Genomic DNA, 23,307 nt, shown 5'->3' on the forward strand with positions numbered 1-23,307 from the left:
TGTGTGTGCCTTGTATCTATATCTCTGCAAGTTAACTGGTTCTCCTTAGACTTAGTAAATTTATTTAGACTTACAACTTTGTATAGGATATGTTCATGTGGAAAAATGAATGTTAACCCTCCTTTTACCTTAATTGATGCAAACTTCATGATAATCCTAGTTGTGTTCCTGATTATGCAGTTTTCTGAAATATTCTGTTTATGTTCGTCTCTGTAGAGGTTAAATCAATGAATATGTCAGTGTCAATGTATAATATATATTTTTTTGGGTCTGTAGGGTGAGGGGGTTAGTGTGTATGTGTGAGAGGGGGGGTTGGGGGAGGGGGCATGAAAATCTAAATCAAAGTTTTATTTCAAGATGATAAATTGAATAAGTCACAACTGTTGGTTTTGTTTTGTTGTTGTTGTTGTTGTTTTTGGGGGGTGTGGGGGTGTTTTTGACTCACTTGTGTAAACAAAGTGAGTCTATGTTTTAACCCGGTGTTCGGTTGTCTGTGTGTGTGTGTGTGTGTGTGTGTGTGTGCGTGTGTGTCTGTGTGTCCGTGGTAAACTTTAACATTGACATTTTCTCTGCAAATACTTTGTCATTTGACACCAAATTTGGCATAAAAATAGGAAAAATTCAGTTCTTTCCAGTCATCTGGTTTAAAACAATATTGCACCTCTGGGATGAGCACAAAAAATTGAAAAAGAAGCCAAATTATATGCCAACTGAATTTACTGTTATATATATATTTTTTTAATTCTCTAAACTTGGCACGCTGATCTGATATTCTGACCCTACAACAAGAGCAGTCATTATTATCATTTTTTGTTCAAACAGGAACTTCTTTTGCTAAGCATGGAAGTTATATTTATTTTGCATGTCTTTGATGCAGATAGTAAAAAAGGGAAATTAATCTATAATTAATGCTAGGGGGCTTAATTTGCTTTAAACTGATCTTTCTCATCTTAAACATTACATTTTGAAATTATACTCAATACATAAAAAGCTTGTGTGTTTTACTCTCAGTGTACAGGGCTTTCACTATGTTCATTCACCCAAGTGGTCTTTTTCGGGAAATACTAAAATCAATACGAGTGGACTTTATATATCTATTGGCTGAGCCCTGAAGGTCATGGGCAAAAATCAGTTGCGTACACATATTTATACATATTCAAAGCGCGTGCTCATATTCTTCGCGAACACGAACGACGCCATTTTGTTTCAAGTTGTTGACCTGCCCGTTCAATCATATATTCAATCGACAATACATGATAACATGTGATGGAAAGTTGGAGAAGGAGATCGTTAAATATTTATTCAGAGAAAGATTTGTGAACGCCTCATCATTTACTGGATTATGCCCCAAACTGCCATAAAAATATCCACAGAATCAGTCAGAATTCACAGTTAAAAATTGTAAACCATGCGGGTTAATACCCTTGAATTGGTGAAACGTAAAAATTTCGTCTTGACTTTTCTCAAAAAGAAGTCCTTTTCACTTCATATGACATTTAGAAGTACTTGTACTTGGCTCTACATGTTATTAGTTTAACAAAATACTCAATTTTCATATCAACTTTAAAACTATAAAACTAGAATGAACATAAAAGAGAAATTGAATCGACTGTGTCAACCGGGTGTAACTAAACTTGTACATCTATCTAGATCCAGAGAAGACGGCTAAATGTTGCAGTGTGATTGCAGCGATAGCCACGTCTCCTTTATTGCGTACTTTAAAAGAATTTTTAATTGCCCTTAAGGATTTTTTTAATGCCCAAAATACACCAGAATGATTTAAGCAGCATTCTCACTGCGAATGCAGCAATCGATTTATCACCCTTTAAAAAAGCATGTTTAAATATTATATTTTTGAACGTCAGTTAAGGAGCCATGATAGTGTAATGGGTAAGACAGTTTCTTCTAACCCGAACACGCAGGATTTGAATCTGCTGTTAGGACTTTTTTTTTTCTTTTTTCTTTTTCTTTTAACCTGAAGCTTTATAATAAATACAGAACACATTTTAATGGTTAGATTTTTTTTAAAAGTGTATCACAAGTGAGTCTTGAAGGCCTTGTCTCTCTTGTTTGTTGTTTTTACATCAAACCATCTGAAAAAAAAGAAAAAAAAAGAAAGAAATAGATCTGAAAAAAGAGGAATAAAATCCATATACATGCAGAATAGCTTGATAATGAAAAGCACAGCTGCATTTCTTTCACACACATATATACACACATGCTTGTGCACAAAAGCAGTTGGTGTGTGTTGGTTTGTTTTTTGTTTTGTTTTTCGCACTAAGGTGGAAACCCTGAGTTTTTCCTTGGCACACAGGAATGACAAAATTGTTAAAATGTTCCGCAAGAGATTAACTCTTTGCTGTAATAGGTGACTTAAGTTAACTAGACAGTTCAACACCATAGGCGACTTATGTTAACTTTGAAGGGTCATGTTAAACAAACAGTTTTTTTTACATTGTAACAAAGCTTGACAGCTACAGCCCACTTTCCTGTGTGATAGGAAACCAACCAACCTTCCCCTCTTGACCCAGTTTGAAGTGAACAAGTCTACTCTGTTGTTCTGACATGAACAGAGTCATTTGACTGAGAATGTTGATTCAGAAATATTTCGAACTGGGGAGTGTTGTGCATATGGAAACTTGGTGGCAAACGATTTAATTTCACATGGAAACTTGATGGAAACGTGGTGGCAAATGATTTAATTTCAGTCAACAGCAATTCTGAAAAAAAAAAAAAAGAAAAAAAAAAAAAATCAAATCTGCTCTGCTCTGCTGAATGCAATCTTCTCCATATGTAGCATCTCTTGTTAGGGTGCAGATATTGCCATACATCTTACCATATCAAACCATTCCAACATGTCCAATTTTGTTCTTTGTGGGTGATTTATATTGCTACCATGATTCCTAGCATTCACCCATGATCAAAATACAATATTCCAGTTTCCACCAATAATCATATTTTGACTACCTGTTTGCGGCTAATGACCACACATTTTCAAAGATTCAGTGTTATCTCAATTTCTACTTCTATACACATTAACATATGAGAATGAATGAGAATCCTTCCCTACTGTGATTTCTATGACGTGGTGTCCCATCAAAGAGATGCCAGCTATTATTCAAGGTATATATTTAGATTTTTTTTTTAAATCCCAGTTATTTCCATGCCACCTTCCCAAGCACTATCATAATTCCCTTCATTCTGAAGAGCTCTCTCCATTTTAACTCTATGTGATCAATCTTTGCAATGACAAGAATGAGTATGCTATTCATTTAAACAAAGGGAAAGGTTTGAAGGGGCAATCTCAATGAATGATAGAAGAAGGTGCGCGAAAGGGGATGGTGTGTCAAGGAGGGGAAAGGGGAAAGAAAATCAATTAAACATTGTTGATTTAAGCCTGGATGACTGCACAGGCCCATGTCAACATTGAAAAAACAAAAGTAAAAAAACAACAACAAAAGAAATAATCTTATATCGATCTTGTACAACCTGGAAATGGGCACTCCTGTGGGGGAGAGAGGAAATCATTTCCAGTCTTTCTACTGGGTTTCATTTCAAAGACATCATCTCTTTACTACACCCACAGTTGTTGGGTTTTTTTTTGTTGGTTTTTTTTTCCACTTTGCATTATCATTTCTTGACATTTGATCTCTGACCTTCAATTTCAATACTGATCCGTCACAATAAAATTGTGAAGGGCTCTATTGAGTTCTTTCTCACCATCATAAATGGAATGTCTTATTCATTCCTACCATCCTGCCAGGTTTGATTCCCATACCAAGTGTGGTTCCTGAGAAAATGCCAATGTAAAAGTTTACCACAGATAAACATACACGCACACTGGCACACAGACATTTGAGACAGGGTGATTACATACACTCACTTTGTTTAGGCATGTCAATCAAAACATTAAACAGTAATGGAAAATAAGACAGACTGACCTTGAGAAGTCCTTTCAGTGACATCTTCGGCAGTGGCGAACTGTGTGACATTGGTATAGAGGGTGGATTTATCCAGAGGCCAACCATTCTTACGACATGTAGCCTGTACCAGAGCTGTCAGGTAGGACTCTGGGATATGAAGGCCTGAGAGCCACATCACAGACGGCTCACTCTCGTTTACCTGGTGACACAGTATACATGCACATCCCCAGACTATTCATTTCAATCAATACGTCTTTTTATTCCACTAACCTACACAAATGTACACCAACACATGCATTCACGCAGACACACAAACAAACAACCACTGCACTTATTGTCTATGAGGGTAGCTTCAAACTACTGGAACTATCACAGCAAAGTTGTCAAGGTAACAACAAAACATAGAAGCAAAGCAACAAAATGAGTTGTTTTTTTTTTAATACATTTTGAGAAAGGATTGGCATATAAAATTATCAGTTCATCGATTAAAAATGCTTCTGATTTGTCGATTTTGAAAAAAAAAAAAGCCAGACGTCAGTGTCATTTTGCAAGCATTAACAGCCTATGGCACCCAATAATTATCAGTCTTACCCAAGTGTTGTATTGCTGGAAGCGTTTCTCGAAGTGAAGCATCCAGTTGCCCAGTGATTTCAGGGTGTCAGGAGCCAGGCGTCTCCAAATGGATGGAATGATTCCATTGAAGAGGGAGCGTGCCACATCATCCAGCTCGCTGCTCATCCCAACCTCTCCGGCCAGTGCCTGGAGGTTACAATCAGTGTCAGCAGGAACAAGGCCACAATATTCATGACATAAACATTGTTTTCGCAACAAAACTGTTTTTCTTGAAACCTTTTGTCTATATTTCTTTCAGATGACTCAGCTGCATTGCAAATGGGATGTAACTCTATTTAGTCTGTCAGGAGGCGAATGGCAATAGATACCCTGGCAAGACTATTTTTCTTAGTGATATTTTCATGTGTTTTCAAGAGGATATATAATTTACCTGTCTGCCATGTTTGATTTATGGTATAAATGCCAAGTTTGAATTATGGTATAAATACAAAAGGTTAGTAAATATAGGCCGTTTCCCCTTCTTTCGGTAAAAAAAAACAACTTTTGGGGGTATAATTGCTTGAAACTCCACTACAGTTGATTTCTTTGCATCAATGAAAGGAACTGAAGTGTAATATTCCAGGGATTATACTAAAATTGGCTCAGTGTCATAATAGCTAGTATATTAATATTTACATATTTGTTGATACTAACATGTCTACTTCATATAGGTAAACAGAGTCAGTGCTAATACAAATGTAACCATTCTACACACATGTTCAGCGCTTAACGTTTAGTTCATCGCAGTAGCAAACTTGACCATGCGTTCAACTCGGGAAGGAAAGGCACCGATTAAAAATAACACGCAGCAGCCGGGATGGTTAGAACTGTGGCCTGGAAGAGATAGCAGCACAAAGCGCCATGGGTGCTCTCCCATGTCACGCCTCTAGCTGTTACCAGCTGTTGGGAGGGAGAAAGACCAGCAGAGCGGTGCGTGCTGTGCCGAACGATGGCAGCGGCCACAGAGAGAAAACAACAAATCTTCTTTAACATCTGACAACATGTTGCTTGTCACCACAATCATTTTATTAACAGTACGGTTTTAAAGAATACAGTCTTAGCTTCAAAACAATAGGAAACTCGAATATGAACATCCAATTATTTTTCTCAGGATACCTGTTCAAAAAAGTAGGCAAGCTTATCACCATTTTGTTAACACATGCATTCTGATACATTTTGAACACACTAAATCTAATTTCACTGAGTTAGCACAATACGCAAAATGCATTTCTAGCATGGTATAATACACTGGCATGCTGCTCACTAACTTGTGTTGACAACTGGAAAGTCTGGGAGAAGCTGTAGTGTGTCAAAGGATTCAACTACTGTAGCTTGTGCAAGTACTCCACTGACACACACTGATTCAGTCAATCACACACATGGAAGCGAATAACAGTCACGATACATATCTGGATGGCAGCTTTAGTATTTTGAAGAAAAAAAATCAGTGTCTGCTGACTGGTGTGTGAACAAATTTAAAACTGTGAAAGTGGTGGTCATCACCATTCAGTCATTGGTAGTAATCACTAAACTGATTATTCTGTCAGAAGAAAGGACTGACACATTATCAAAAAGTCCTAATCAATTGTCCACTTCATAAAATGCCTAACAGTTAATGTGGTCAAGTGTGGAGCTGCAAGCAGGTTTCTACTTTTCACTCTTCACCCCCAGCAAGCTGGATGGGCTAGCTTGCCCTGATGGAGAGAAAGTCAGAGACAAAGTGAGATGAAGATAAGAAAATAGACAGAGAGGGGGGAGGGATGGTGACGGAAAGTGTGAGTGAGACAGAGAGATGAGGATAAGAGAATAGAAAGAGAGGAGGGGGTGAGGGGGGGCAGAGAGAGAGTGAGTGCCACAGAATCTCACGTACGCACACAAGCCCACCCAAAAAGTGTGAGAAATTGTTGCGTTTTAATATAAGACAAAGAAGGGTCAGAGGCTGGTTAGGCAGGCACAGCGGCCGACCGAGTTTACAGGTCTGGCACTATCAGTGCTGTCCGCGGGAGCTCGCTGTCGGCTAAGTGTGCGGTTCTATCCTTGATGATATAAATACATCAATAAACCAAGTGGAATCATATCTTGATTATCTCACCCGCTTGAGTGTTGCAAGGGAGCGTCGCATGCGGCTTATGAGAACATTGAATCTCTCCAGTTCCTGCAGCAGTACAACAGTAGTGGGAGTGATTTCCACGCCATACTTCTTGCGAATTTTGTCCAACTCAAACTCTGCTGGCAGCTTGTTCAACACATCTGTGGCAATCTGCACACATACATATAAAAATAATACACATGAAACAGGAATAACATGCAGACTTACTTGCATGTTGAACACAAAAAACATAAAAATGAGTGAACCAAAACATCTGAAAGTGCCACAACTGTGAAGCTTTCAAACATGCCTGGAGTAAATCAGTGAAAGTTTCAAAAAGGGCCTCTTTCCCTCTATCCCCTTCTCCAACAATTTGATCCCAATACAGTGGAAGTGATGTGCGAGAACTGACCTTGTCAATGAATTCCTCCCGACTGATGCCAGCACCAGTGTCCCCTGTCTGAGGCTGCAGCTCCACCAGGTGGCTCCACATGTCTCTGGCTGCCTGTGTGTAGTAGCCAATCTCTGCATTGGGGTGCAGGCCAAACACTTCAGGTGTGTTTGCCAGAGGCAGTGTCTCAATCTGGTCTGAAAAACAATGACAACATACTATTGTTTTAAGAAAGAAAATGTTTCTTCTTCATTTTGATGCATTAATTCTCACTGGCTGTCAATTCCTTAAGTCTTCCAACCAACTTGAATCAAAAAGTGAAAGTGAAAAGTCCATTTTAAATTTGGGTGTTTCCTGACTCAACCATTCATAAGAAAACAAAAGAAAACAAACTGGTCTTCAGTCTGGACAAGCCACATGCTCCAAAGTCAGAATCCTTTCAAGCAATTTAAACAGAGGAGTGAAGGTGGAAAGAGGTTTGGGGTTAAACTGAAGTCTGACAGAAAAGGACAAAACAATATCTAAGTAACTCAAGAGGGTGCTCAGCTTCTCTCAAGTTGTATACGAAGGAGGAACAGAATGTGATAACAACCAGAGGAAGTGATGTCTATTTTGGTTTGGGGAGACTCAACAGACTTAGGAACTGTGGTGGCAAGCTGTAGACAAAGCCTCTGAACCATGTACAAAGCTGTCCCCAACACTGGGGAAAAAACCCCTTGTACCTGACAAATCCCATCTCAGACATTTGCATATGACTTTCTCTTTTATTTTTATCTGGTAGTCAGGAAATAGATTTTGCTTATCCCATCCAAGTGCACTGTTAAACACACTGAAAATAATGCAGAGTTCTAACTGGCTTCAAAGGTAGTTTAGGTCGTTTTTGCTTTGTTCTGTTGTCTTCCCAAAAGCAGTGAAAAATCCCTCCAATCTGAGATGAGTTTACTCACCAACATAGACATCTCTGGGTCCATCTTCTGGTATGCAGTAGTCCACTGTCTCATCACAGTAAAAGTGGAAAGGCTGGAAAGTGTCAAAGATGAAATCACCCATGTACTCATCCATGTAGGTGTTGAGGATGCGACGATCAAAGTTGTCAATGGCTCGACCTCCATACATAACCTGCACACATTGAAAATATACATATTCAGTGCACATCTAGATCAATATTTTTCAACATCTACCTATATGGAACAGCATGGCACTGTGATAAAAGCACTTTCTGCTTTCCTCCCTCATGACTCAAGTCCTGAGAATACTTTTAGAACATAGCAGATGTGGTAGATTGGTTGGTAAAGGAAGGAATGGACAATCACTTACACTGGTTGGTAAAGGAAGGAATGGACAATCACTTACATTATACCTGAGCAAGATCACCTGGATTTATCATTTTAACTATCAAGTTTTAGAATGTAAATAAAATCAGCACATATCCCTGCCTTGTATGAAGTCCCTGGAACATTTGAAAGATTAGTGAATCAAATGGCACATTTTCAGCATAGAAGAAGGAAAAATGCTAATTAATGTCCCTGTTTTACACACTCCTATTCAAACAATCCCGTGTAACACAGACATCTGTATCACAGACATTTTTCTAAAACATGCTCTATTGATTATAACAAAAAACAACAAAAAAACAACTTAATTATTTATCAAAATTTTGAATTTCAGGGCATAAAAAAGTTACTGAATTTTTTCTATTTATGCTTTCAGTTTTTAAATTTTTTCTTATCCAACTCAACTTCTGTGCCATAATGAAATTATCTAAATCAGACATTCCCAGTCCTCAACTTTCTATTTGTTCAACAGCTATTCTTCTTGCTATCCTGAAATATTTTCCTTTCCATACAAAGGTGAAACACAGCTGCTGCAAGATTTTATCAAAAGAATCAGGGGATCTGGTAAAAGTATCTATAACTCTACCAGTTTCAATAATGAAATAGGTTCCAATAATAATATTTCAAAATAGCCATTACTCTCAGAGGTGAAAGATTACATTAATCCAAATTTCATATATATTTTCTTATTTCCTCATATTTGTCAGAGAGTTTAAATCCTTTCATCCTTGCAGATTTCCTCTAAGCCATATTCCAAATATCTTAAAGAATGGTGGGTTCCATTTAAGGTGTAGCATATAAACTGCAGTTAATCATTATTGATTTCAAGATCAAACTGCTAATGTCTTTTATTAAATCATTTGTAATTCTGGGATATTTCAAAATGAAACTGAATATTTTCATTGTTTCTTTAAACAAGCATTTGTCACCCTTTAACATCATCTGTGTATCATCTGTAAACTATGCAATTTTGTGTTCTTTATCATCAGTTAAATTTCTTGGATGGCACCATTTTCTTCAACCATTATTCTGAGAATTTCAATATACAGAATGAAAATGTAAGGTGAATCTGAATCAACCTGCCTACAACCTCTCAAAATGTCAAATTAATGGATTGTTTATCTATCAACTATTACAGATGATTTCTTATTTTTGTAAAAAATATTTCAACCCAAGAGAAAATATCTTTACCATGCCAAAAGCTTTCAGTACTTTTGTCATAAATGTTCCACCCTGTGAGTCAAATGCCTTTCACTTTCAAGTGCGAATATATCCGTGCTTTATGGGTAACTGACTGCATTATCAACAGTCCAGCTGGTCATGCAGATTATGTTTACTTCTTTACAAAGGGCTACTGCCTTGATGCATGTTCAAAGCAACATCTCAGCAAATTTTGGCTCAATTTTGATGCATTTGCTTGCATTTTGTAAATCAAACAGTTGTTTAGCGTGTCAACATGGCTGCCAGGATGTACAGTTAAGAAGAGGTGGCTAGAATTTTGTTTGAATTTTCGCACAGCATCAACAAACACAAGCATGCGGCAGTGCCCAACCCCCGGGCAACAGCTTTGACAGGCTGGCTAAACTAGGCGAGGGTAGCTGACGGGTCTCAAACCCTCGGTGAGTTAGGGCTTGTCTACCCAAGCATGTGAAGACTGGATCCGGCGGACTCTGCGGAAGAAACCTTCATGGTTCAACGGAGAGGAAGGTGGTTGCAGCAGAGCACTGTGGAGTGCTGAGGGCAGGATGAAGCACATAGGACATCCTGGTCATCCACTGCATCCGTATCCATCTCCAGTCGTCTTGACCTCGTCTTGCCACTAAATACAGACGGTCTCGGACAAGAGAGTGAGGTCGACGGTGCGCAACTCCTCCTCACTATAAACAAAGTCATCACGCAAGTCATCAGTCATCCTTCATCCCATACCATTATTTTCCCCAAGCCCTGTGGCGACAGGCGAGCGACAAAGCGACAGGTGTGGGTACACCGGCAGTCGTAGCCGCGGACCTGCACACAGGCGGCTCAGGCCATAGGGTCGTTTTTCACCGACTGGAGCAGCGGTGGAGATTGGCAGCCCCCTGAGCGACTGAGCAGTCCTCTTCAGGACAGCACTGCTCACCTCCATGGCATGAGGAAGGGGCTAGAAAAGGTGCCCTAAACACTGCCTGCTCCACACCACCCTAGTCAGCATACCGCAGCTGACGGGGACCCTACTCAAGCGGTCGACACACAAAGGAAACAAAGAAGAAAACAAGGAGCGCCCCATTGACCATTGCCACATGGGACGTGCGTATGCTTCTGGACAGAGGCGACTCAGACAGACCACAGAGATGCACAGCACTCATCGCGAGTGAACTAGCCAGTATAACATCGACGTTGTTGTCTTAAGTGAGACCAGACTGGCAGAAGAAGGCGAACTCTGTGAGCGAGGCGCAGGCTACACCTTTTGGAGTGGTCGCGGACCTGAAGAGAGACGTGAGGCTGGAGTTGGCTTTGCAGTGAAGACAACCCTCGTTGGCAAGCTGGCTGGCCCCCTGAAAGGAGTGAACGATCGCCTGATGACAATGAAACTCCCTTTATGCAACAGGAAGAAGTTTGCCACCATTGTCAGCGCCTACGCGCCCTCCATGACCAATCCGGATGAGATCAAGGACAAGTTCTACGAGGACCTGAACGCTGTCATCACCACTGTTCCCAACGCAGACAAGCTCATCATTCTTGGTGACTTTAACGCGAGAGTTGGCTGTGACAGCACCTCCTGGGAAGGCGTGATTGGGAAGCATGGGGTTGGCAACTGTAACAGCAATGGTCAACTACTTCTCCAGACATGTGCTGAGCACGACATTCTTATCACAAACACCATCTTCTGCCTCCCTACCCGTAACAGGACGTCATGGATGCATCCTCGCTCTGGTCATTGGCATCTCATCGACTTTTGTCATCGTCAGGAAGAGGGACAGGCAGGACGTACGAGTCATGAGGGCCATGTGTGGCGCCGAGTGCTGGACAGACCACCGCCTTATCGTCTCCAAACTCAACCTCCGCATCCAGCCCAAGAGACGGCCTCAGGGCATGAAAGCACCCAAACGCCTGAATGTCAACAAGCTGGAGCTAGGCAACATCAAGCAGAGCTTTGCTGACACCCTGGAGGAACACCTTGAGTCCACCGTGCTGGACAAACAGAATGTGGAGGCAGCATGGGGCGCACTGCATGAGACGGTGTACAACACTGCCATGGAGTGCCTGAGGCCTTCTGCCAGGAAGCACAAAGACTGGTTTGATGAGAACTGCACTGAGATCAAGCAGCTGCTGGAAGACAAACGCCAAGCCTACAGAGCCCACATTGAAGATCCCAAGTCACAGTCAAAGAAAGACATACTGAAGAGCGCACGCAGCACCATCCAGCTGAAGCTGCGGCAGATGCAGGGTTCCTGGTTGAGCAATAAAGCTGATGAGATCCAGGGCTTTGCAGACAGGAACGACATGAAGAACTTCTATAACAGCCTGAAAGAAGTCTATGGTCCCACCACCTCCGGATCTGCTCCACTCCTCAGTGCTGATAGTTCTACCCTAATCACTGACAAGGACAGGATCCTTCAGAGAAGGGCTGAACACTTTGACAGCGTACTGAACCGCCCTTCCACCATCAATGATGAAGCCATCAACCGACTCCCCCAGGTGCCAGTCAGTGAATCATTGGATGCCATTCCAACTTTGGAGGAGACCCAGAAAGCTATCCGTCTGCTATCCAATGGCAAAGCCCCTGGCTCAGACTCCATTCCAGCTGAGGTCTACAAAGAAGGTGGTATGGCGCTGACTGAGAAGCTTCATCAGCTGTTCCAGTTCATCTGGCAGCATGAGGCAGTTCCACAGGACTTCAAAGACGCTTCCATCATACACCTGTACAAACGCAAAGGAAATCGTCAGGCCTGTGACAACCATCGTGGAATATCCCTGCTGTCCGTTGCAGGCAAGACTCTGGCCAGAGTGCTACTCAACCGTCTCATAGCGCACCTTAAGCAAGGTCTCCTACCAGAGAGCCAGTGTGGATTCCGGAAAGAACGCGGGACTATCGACATGGTGTTTGCTGCCAGGCAGCTCCAGGAGAAGTGTCAGGAACAGAATGCCGACCTTTACTCCACCTATGTAAATCTGACCAAGGCCTTCGATACTGTTAGCAGAGATGGCCTTTGGAGAATCTTGGCGAAGTACGGATGTCCCAGAAAGTTCATCACCATCATACGGCAACTACACCATGGGATGCTGGCCCGAGTCCAAGACAACGGAGAGACTTCAGAACCATTCCCTGTCTCCAATGGAGTCAAGCAAGGGTGTGTTCTTGCCCCCACCCTGTTCAGTCTCATGTTTTCAGCCACGCTGACAGATGCTTTCAGAGACGCTGATGTAGGCATTGGCATCAGGTACCACACGGATGGCTCACTCTTCAACCTCAGGAGGCTTCAAGTAAAAACCAAGGTGAGGACAGACACCGTCAATGACTTCCTGTTTGCTGATGACTGCGCTCTCAATGCTGCCTCCGAAGCTGACATGCAACACAGCGTCAACAAGTTCTCTGCTGCCTGTGACAACTTTGGCCTCACAATCAGCACAAAGAAGACTGAGGTGATGCACCAGCTAGCTCCAGGAAAGCCTTACATTGAACCAAACATCTTCATCAACGGGCAATGACTGAACATGGTGGACAAGTTCACATACCTGGGCAGTACACTCTCTTGCACAGTTGTCATCGACGACGAGGTGAATGCCAGACTCGCCAAAGCCAGCGCTGCCTTCAGCAGACTCCATAAGAACGTTTGGAACAGGAAAGGCATCACCCTGGAGACGAAGCTCAAAGTATACAAGGCCATAGTTCTCATCATAGTTCTCATCACACTGCTCTATGGATGTGAATCATGGACGGTCTACAAACACCATGCCAAAAAGCTGAACCACTTCCACACCACCAGCCTCAGAAAACTTCTCGGCATAAAGTGGCAAGAGAAGATCCCTGACACAGAGGTGCTCACTTGTGCAAACTTGCCCAGCATCTACACCATCTTGATGCAGGCCCAGCTGCGCTGGGCAGGCCATGTAGTTCGCATGCCAGACCACCGGCTCCCCAAGAAACTGCTGTATGGCGAACTCCAACATGGCAAGCGCTCCCATGGAGGCCAAAAGAAGCGCTTCAAAGACACTCTGAAAGCTTCTCTGAAGGCCTTCAACATCAGCCACAACACATGGGAGCTGAATGCAATGGACAGACCAAAGTGGCGTTCAGCTGTCCACAAAGGCGCCAAATCCTGTGAGGCCAACAGAATCACTGCAGCAGAGCAACGCAGACAGGCCAGGAAAAGCAGTGCCAGCAAGTCCCCGACAGCCGCCACCATGCCCTGTCCACACTGCGTCAGAACCTTCCGGGCACGGATTGGCCTGACCAGTCATCTGTGCACCCACAGAGCCCAACCCACCCACCCCTAGGATGACTAGATGGTCCTTGTTGATCCCGACGGACGAACCACATGAAAACATGAAGGGAAATGACAGTAATGCTGTTTTTGATCAGCTGAAGGGATTCTGGTTATCCTATTGATGACTACAAAGTACATCAACAGGTAGGGGACAGGAGTCATGTTGAAAATGGGTATAGAAAAAATCCAATAGTTTAGCTTGAAACTTTCACTTGGGGAAAACATTTACTATGTGCCTTGGATGAGAATGGAACAATACTGGAGTACCGCCACCCAACTTTACCAAAAACATCTGAGCACAGTTCAACCATTTTCAAATGACTTTTTTTCGCTTTTTGATTTTCAATAAATATAGTATTTTACTTTTCAGCAAATATTATGTAGCTGGGTTGGCTACAATCTTCGTTGGGCCAGCTTAGCAGACGACTTTTGTGACTCGCCGAAGGTTACTAAGGAAGTTTGTAAATCGGTCACAAGTTATCTCCCTTTACAGGGAACCGTATGATTTTTCATCAATTTGTTAAATTATAAACACTTCCTTTTAGATGAGATTATAGTTTTTATGTTATTGGACTTCAGAAAGATCATACTTCTCAACTGTAATGATATCATTTGGCCAGAAAGCCTATAACTCTTTTAAATTAATATTTATGTGAATGAATTTTGGCACAATCTTCGAAATCCATTCAGTTGAAACATACAAAATACCTTCGTTTTCTATAAATCGATATAGTTGCCATGGAATTTAGATTGTGCACTGAAATGTAAATGATTAAGCTTTCTTCTCATGTACTGCTTTCCTTGTACACCTATGCAATGGTACGAAATGTCTGACAGCATTTCGGCCCCACAAAACTATCTCTTCTTCAAGTCATTGGAATTCCTCAGTGCCGATTTGAACAAAATATGTTTTTACAATACCTAGACATTTTTATAGCGTGTCTTCAGATGTTTGCATTTCTGTTATCAATCTGATTCGTATTAAACATGTGTAGTTGTGTTGTAGTTGGTTTAAACGAAGTATTTCATTGTCGATCACAAGTGCCAAAGGCACCGCTAAGTGGTGCCGACACGGGAGCTGTCTGTTGAGTTTTCTCTTGAATTTTGACATCAAAAATCTTTACTATAGAAGCAGATTCTACAGATGATTTTTATATAGTTCGAAATTCAGGATTTTCAGTTACTTAACTGTTACAATTATATTACATATCACGACATATTAATTGTTGTAATGTACAGAAATGATTCATGAACTCGTTGAAAGCTCGTTCATTCAGTGACTCTTTTTGTTTACAGTTTTTAACTACATTATTTTTGTAGAAAATGGTTTAGCTTAAGAAAATGCTCGTCTCTTGTAGTCTTGTGTGATATATGTCCATGTTAGTTCCCCGAGCCGAAAGTCAGAAGCCGCTAAATTTGGTCAAACAAACACAAGCTTGGCCCCTCAAAGCTAGCGGAGGGCCGGTTTCGTGAGCTGCTTCTCGGCGCTGCCTTTGCGGTTCGGTGGAACAGAATATAAGGAGTGAGCGAGTGCCAGACAAACAGAGACCTCTCCTGGCCTGGAAGAATGTAAAAATAAAAGTAGAAAACCAGCGCACTGCCTTCCCGAGTCTACCTTGCCTGGCTGCGGCTCTCTTCTGCAAACACCTTCTACCTGTCTTCAGCTTTTCTAACACCACCTTACCACCCCATCACAATTAAATGAATTGTTCCGTGACTCAGGCAGTAAGTTAGATCCTAAAAATATATTTCAGATCAATTATCTTAAACATTGATATGATCTTCTGTGTCAACAGTGCAAACATTCTGACCAATCAAGCGATAAGTACTAAACTACTATCCCACAACATCCAGCTCATTTGTCATCCCCAATGGCCCAGTCAAGTGTCAACAGTGACCGTGTGCTGCACTGTGTGATTGGGAGCAGAGCAGAGTTTAGAGAAAGAAATGGACATGCATGAATGAATAACAGGTCTATCAAATTAACCACAACTTTATAATAACAGAAATCTGTAGTTTTATCATCTTCTTGTTCATAATTATATCCTTTTGTGTTTGTAAACAGGCATTTTGAGAATATTCATTTTCAAATAAAAGAAATCTTTAATGTTTTCATGTCAAATACCCACTGAAGCATTTATTCTTTCAACCCATCATTTTATTTGAATGCGAGCCAGTTGTTGGTCTGACCTCTCCAATCAGATACTTCAAGCTGCTCCAAGGGATCTTGGTATCCCCTTGCTCCTGTGCCTTGGTCAGGTAGGTGTTGAGGATTTGCATGCACACCCTGAAGTCAGACTCATTGAAGTCATAGGGTACGTTCCAGCCAATCTTGCCATACTTGCGTCTTTCCTGCACCACAGCATGGAAGAAGGCCAAGACGAACACAAGAGAGGAAAATGCTGGGTGTTTGCATTCAGCAAGAGCAGTGGCTGGAATTTTGTGGTATGTTGAGCGAAGATTCAGCTTCAGTCCATTGGGTGGTTCTGTCACAACCTGCACATCCATGATGAAGCACACATCAGCATGGTTGATAAATGGTTGAATATCTGTTACTTACATTTCACCTTTGCTTTGCTCTTGTTCATTACTGTGACAGATATGTCTCTTCAGTAACAGCCTTCATCACCAAAACAAGTATTATTGTTACAGGCTTGAGGGGTAAACTGAAAGAAACACAAATCAATCATTTTCATGGTTTCCAATAAACCAGAAATCTGTATTCAAAATGCACCAATTAAAGTACTAAAAAACCACTGGCCACCATGGCAAAAATTAATACTAGTGTGAGAATAAAGATATGGTTAACACTATTTTTATTGTTGATTTTACCGATTTAAAAAAAAAAAAATTCAGGCTGACCTTAAGTGACCGTTGCAGAATGCCAATGGGGAAGCTTGGTGTGGGTTCTGTGGTCAGCCACAGACGGAAATCAGGATGAGGCTTGACCAGCTTCTCCAACTGCTTCTCCAGCTCTTTCAGCCATCGGACCAACAGGTGACAGTTCTGAAGCATCAGCCACTGACCACGAGCAATGGCTGTTTCCAGGAGCTGCAGGGCCACCTAAAAGACAGAAAGACAGGTACTTATGCCATCACTTCACCTTGTTGATGGCTGTGGATATTGAAATCACACACACACACACGCGCGCGCGCACGCATGCATGCACGCACGCTCGCACACACACACACTGCTGACATATTAACACATACACCAGAAATATAGATTCAAACATGAGTAAAGTCATCTACTTCCACAGAAAAGAAGCCAGTACTCAATCAATACTGAGTGACTAAGACATACCCTAATTGCCTGCTCCCACAAATATGGCTGAAGCGTAGCAGTTAAGAGATATCCGTCTAGACTGATCAATCAAGAAATAGATCCCCACCAATGACTGGTCATTTTATGTTAAAAAGCATGAGCAACAAACACATTCTCAAAGTCAGAACAACATTCTGTTTGTTCATGCACACACACACAAACACACACACACACACAATTAAATTACTTTTTGTGTGTGGTATATGTGACTGTGCATGCATGTCTTATAACCCTTGTTATGGTTTAATTTACATTAAAATTGATTCTGATTCTGATTCTGATTCACACACACACACACTTCAGTCTAAAAACACATGTGTGTGCAATGGCTGACAGTTCAGACAGCAATTACTCGAGTGCAGAAAAAAGACCAAATAATGGCATTTACGAAAGATGCACCATTTCCTGCATCAAACCAAATACAACAAAAGAAAGTGAAAAAAAAAACTATATGCAGTGAGAAATGGAAGAAAGATTGGAATCTTCACAACATGGAATTTGGCTGCCCAATCAGTCAACAGATACCAAAAGGCCAACCACCTAGGGTACAGAACAATGGTCAGGCCAAAGAAGCTATGTGGCTGGCTGGTCACACCAACCCAGAAATAAATGGCAAAGACACTGACATGACACTTTTCACAGACACAGACTTCCCGTCAGAAGTGAGTGAATCGACACAAGCCAGATACAACAAAATTGACAAACAACAAGTAGTGTTGGTAACTGACAAGAAACCAACTTCGATGACAAAGGAAATGCTTTTGATAAAAATAAGGGGGACTTCCCATGCTTTCTCACACAATTGAGAGAAAATATGGGAAGGGAATGACCACACTTTCTCACAATCCCACAATGTCTCTCAAAGTGAAAGAAATCATGGGGACACCCCCAACAATTTCTCTCAAAGTGAGATAAATCATGGGACTGCAAGAAATCATGGGCTGACACACCCTATCCACTGAAAAACAGGCCATCAATTACAAAATGAAATATATGTTTCCATGGATGAAGGTGACAGTTATGTTAATAATCTCTTTAAGGACATTGCTTTTTCTTGGGATGAAAACTCCAAAATAAAACTATGGATAATCCTTGCACTACCAGAAATGAAAAAGACAATTAAACCATATTGATTATATTTTTACTACAAAACTTCCCAACAGTACAAGTCCAGAGTCTACAATTAATACAACCATAAAAGAGTTTACACAAATGTTGCGAGATGCAGCAGAAAAAAAGAGAGTCTTACATACAGAATTAAAAAGTCTAAGAAGACTGCGTGACATAAAAAAAATGGTTTGACAAAAAATATGTATTACAACAAAAAGAATTAAAATGAATATTACATGCTTTAAACAAATACCTGTTTTAACAAAAATCTACAACAGAAATACTTTTATAATAGGAGATTCTACAATGATATTGTTAAGAAAAAAAGAGAAGAATACATAAATCAAACCTAACTGACAGGCTATACAAAGCTCTAGCACATGGTCCGAGTTCACTATGGAAAAAACTGAAACAACTAAAAACAATGGAAACACACCAAAACATACAATCTGTGTCAGTTAAAAGATGGATAACCTATTTACATGAACTTACTGGAAGTGACTGGATGTGGAAAACAAAAATACGATTGAGAAAGAAATGAAAAACCAGGTTTTAACAACATGGATTGTAATAACACTCACTTCAAGGATATATAATAATAATAATAATAATAATAATAATAGTAGTAATGTACATTTATATAGTAACGCCCTTTCTAAAAGTTTGGGGTGCTTTACACGAAAGAAAAAGTTACAAATTAGATGAATCATTCATAACCACTCTTTCTCAAAACCCCTCCCTCCCCCACCCCCCACTCTCCCTCTTTCATTCATCATGCATCCAAAGTGAGGTGACATGGGTCATGCTGGAGAAGAAGGAAGCTGAGAGTGCTTATAAACAGGTTTTAAAAAGTTTTTCATAAAAAGTAAAAGGCAGAGACAGAATCAGATGCACAGATATGATGAGGAAGGTTATTCCAGATATGACGAGCAGCAAAGAGGAAAGAACGTTCGCCACAGGTTCTTCTATTGACATGAGGAAGTTTCAGAAGGTAACAGTCAGAGGAAGAGCAGAGATTTCTTGATGGAGTGTAAACACTGATAAAGTCAGAAAGATAGGTAGGTCCTACGGAGTGGAAAGCAGAGACATGTAACTTTGTATCTCTTTCTGTCTTCAATGGTGAGCCAGTATAGAGTACAGAGGTGGTGAGGAATGTGATCAGTACGTGGGACACTGTGTGTCAGACAGGCAGCATTGTTTTGAAGTTTTTGAATTTGCTGAAGAAGATTATGTGGAAAACCTGTGAGAAAAGAATTACAGTAGTTGATTCATGACAGCACAAAAGCAGAAATAAGAGTCTTTGTAGTTTCAACAGAAAGGTACTGACAGATAGAGTTAAATCTGATGATGGTCACAATTGATCATGTGTACCAGTGTGACTACCTGAGCATGCACATTGAGGTTTAAGTCAAGAATGACTCCTAAGTTCCTTGCTGATTTAGAAAACTGAACTGTGGCATCACCAAACACAATAGAGGTAGGGGAATCATAGCTTCATCTTTGTCATCATTTAACTTTAGTTTGTTATGTCATCCAGGATTGAACATCAAGAATGCAATCTTGCACTGATTGAATCAGACTGTCTGACTGATTTGGTTCTGCAGACTTCTGTAGCCAAGTCTCATCAGCAAAAGAGTGGTGAAGAACAGAATGACCAGAAATGACATCAGAAAGAGGAGCAGTGTACAGAACAAACAGAACGGGGCCCAGGACAGAGCCTTGTGGCAAACCACAGGAGATCAGGGTTGGATCAAACTTAAAGTTGCTAACACAGACAACCGGGAAGTGTTTGGATAGGCATGAAAAGAAAACAATTGAGAACTGTTGAATAAATCCCAAATACATCTGAAACAGAAACACAGATTTATGGAAAATGGTATATCTATACGTTCGTTCTTTAGTTTTTAACGTCTTTTCACTGTAAGTGATATAGACTATATCTATACCAATTCATAGAGGGTAATAAATCAAATCCAAATAACAACAGAGGAATAAATACCAACTGCTCTTCAAGTCATCTATGAGGTAGGTGCTTGAATACTTTTTTTAAACACACACACATACACAAACACACACACACAAAAAGTCTGCAACAGTAATGAGTATATGTTTGAAGAGGAGAACTCTCATGAACTACACTGAGCCCCATATCATTTAATATGACTATTAATGATATTGTTGACTGGTTTCCAGATACTGAATCAACAACAGTTTGTCTGAAAATAAAGCATTTCTTGTCTTTTATAAGCTAACGACTTAGTGCTACTTTCAAAAACTAAACATGGCCTTCAGCTAAAACTAAACCAGTAAGACATATCATAAATGGAGTAACCGTATTCAAATAAATACAGACAAAAGTAGTCATAGTTTCAAAATTAGAACCACCAGCTCAAATATTTCTTTTAATGGGGAACATAAGTCATAGAAATAACTGAACATCATAATCATCTAGGAATAATATTCCATAAATCAGGCAATTTTTTTAAAGGGTACATAACACCTAGCAGAACAAGGGAATAAAGCATCTCATAGTCTTAAATGAAATTTTAAACTCACTCCGGACGATGGAACACTATAGTGTTCCTGACGTAAGGTAGCGTTCCAGATGACAGAACACTATAGCGGTTTCGACAATTAAAATTTTTTCCATGTTTTCCTCTTGGGGTAGCATAACAATCGCAGCTACACCAGGAATTGCGAACATGTCAAGGGTCAAATGGAAAGTTTCTTCATGAAATTTCATAACAACACACTCCACAGTGAGCCAGTGAGTTCAGGACCCCACATGGCAAGCTAATCTGCATACATATCAAAAATGGCATCAGAGACAATGCAAATGGCAATTTTTGGAGCAAACTAGATCACGACAGTGGCTTTTACCGCTGCTGAAGTGATTGAAATGCTTCAAACTGATGGTTTTGACATCGACAAGGTGATGAAGACGTTGAATAAAGTATCTACAGTGAAGAAAGCTACCAGCATGAAGTAACTGATAGTGACTCAGCTTCTGAGAACAGTGAAGATGGAGGGAGGGTGGTGGGGGGGGGGGGAGGGGGGCGTTCACACGACGTGAGGAGAGGGGACAGTGGGTCAAGTACTGTGAGTTTCATTAAGTTACTCTATGTTTTGTATTTTTTGTAATTTTTTTCCTAACCCTAACAAATCGGTCGTCTGTAGGGAAAAGCAAGGGAGATAACTATTTGTCCGGAGTGAGTTTAAAATGAAAACGTAAGCACAGATACCATCCCAAAATTATTTGATCATCTTGTTTAACTTACCAATCCTAAAATATCAAGCAGAAATATGGTTCCCTATTTGTGAAAAAGCTGACAATAATTTTACCTTTGAAAACCTCTTCAAGCATTGTCTCGTCAACAAATTTCCACATTCATCTAGACTTTTTTAAACAAATATTGGGAATCCACAAAAAACAAAACAAACTATTAGCAATACGCAGAAGAATAGCTAATAGTAGAAAAAGTAGGTAAATATCTTTTCTTTTTTTTTTATCATCATCTGCAGTTTCAGTGGTATTACTCCCATGCCCCTCATTCCGAGTACCTCATACACGGCCACAACTAGGTTCATCTGTTGCAGTCCCAGTACTGGCAGTCAACAGGGATCCATTGATGCAAGGTTGCCATGAGGCCACATAGCAGAGGAGACCCTCCACTGCTGCTGAGTCACTTTGGTGGTGTTCAGTAGTGCCTGTTCTGATTTAATGTACTTAACACCACCTAATAAGCCCTCTACTGACGACAATAATGGCTTAGTCACAGAGCCAGACTGAGTGAGCATTCCTTCCAGAGTGGAGACCGCAACCATGTCCCTCCAGTGACAGTCCCCCATGAATCTGCCGACACTAAAGACCTTGACAGGACTCACCCCAAGCAAGGACGTGGAAGGGCATCAAAACAAAGGTCACCAAGTGAGCAGAGCACGAAAGGCCACATAATCTGGGACTTTTGAAATTCTTTATTATACTCTCTATATCTGATGAAGAAGGAGGATGTGGATGACAATGATGATGATGCTATGGAGGTCCATTTAGGTTTGGGACAATGTGACAAGGCTGAACTCTATGCTTCCTGTCATATGATAATGATATCCCGGCATCAACCAGGCCTGAGACATACAGACACTTGCAGGAAATTAGAGCAACACACCCAAAGATGCATCAATAAAGTTGGTGATACTTAATTGTGTGGTCCAAGTCTTCCCATTCAAGCCCATAACACACTCAACTCGGGGTTGGAACTTGCTTCAGGCTGAAAAAAAACACCTCTGCTGGGAATCAAACCTGCTTTCTCCCAGCTGTCAGTATGCTATGCTAACCATCTCACCACAGCCACTGGCAGATATCCCTTAACTTCAAAAGTAATTTGTCAAATAACAAAATGTTGGTTTTACATATCACAGGCATGAGCAAATTTGTATGTTAAACTTGTGATATGCTTACACGGGAGACAAAACAGTGAAGAAGGATTAACTTTGTCAGAATTATATCAAAACATCTTGGTTCAGGACATGTTTGGAATAATAAGTCCACATTCAATATTCATTCTTAGTCATGTTATCATGAATAAACTAGAATACAAATATCTTTCATGTTGGAAAAGAAACAAATCTGAAAATTACTGATGAATACAGAACCTAACCTTATTTACTTGAAGGATATCTTACTTATAATACTATTAAAACAAAAACAAAACAAAAACAAACAAACAAACAAACAAAAAACAGTCACTGTAAAAATTAAGAATATCCTGTCATGATCTTGTAATAAAAATGGGTAGATTTTGATATCCCAAAAGAAATAAGGTTATGCCTCCAAAGTCAAATAATTTAAGATGAATATCATTCTTAAATGTCTGCAAACTATACAAAGAAATTAGAGAAGAATTGATTTGCAAAATTCAGGAAAAATACATCCAAAATACTATGAAACCCATTCAGCTGACACTGGAAGACAAACTTGTAGGAATGTTAGGAAAAATTGTAGCTGTTGCCAGAAACATTGTCACAAGGGGAACAAATTCAATTTTTGTTCTTAATT

General features: G+C 40.5%; 1 protein-coding gene across 1 annotated transcript in view; it reads right to left on the minus strand.

Annotated features, from left to right (window-relative positions):
• Positions 1–23,307, minus strand: part of LOC143288467 (dynein axonemal heavy chain 10-like) — a 180,117-nt gene that overhangs the window by 19,728 nt on the left and 137,082 nt on the right. Inside the window, exons 69-75 of the mRNA XM_076596989.1 lie at positions 16,680–16,880; positions 16,008–16,313; positions 7,963–8,134; positions 7,037–7,212; positions 6,628–6,795; positions 4,515–4,682; positions 3,942–4,122 (exon numbers count right to left, since the gene is read on the minus strand). Of these exons, the coding sequence (XP_076453104.1) occupies positions 3,942–4,122; positions 4,515–4,682; positions 6,628–6,795; positions 7,037–7,212; positions 7,963–8,134; positions 16,008–16,313; positions 16,680–16,880 (1,372 nt within the window). The remainder of the gene's footprint in view (positions 1–3,941; positions 4,123–4,514; positions 4,683–6,627; positions 6,796–7,036; positions 7,213–7,962; positions 8,135–16,007; positions 16,314–16,679; positions 16,881–23,307) is intronic.

This window comes from Babylonia areolata, chromosome 12, assembly GCF_041734735.1.
Source record: "Babylonia areolata isolate BAREFJ2019XMU chromosome 12, ASM4173473v1, whole genome shotgun sequence".
Taxonomy (NCBI): Eukaryota; Metazoa; Mollusca; class Gastropoda; order Neogastropoda; family Buccinidae; genus Babylonia; species Babylonia areolata.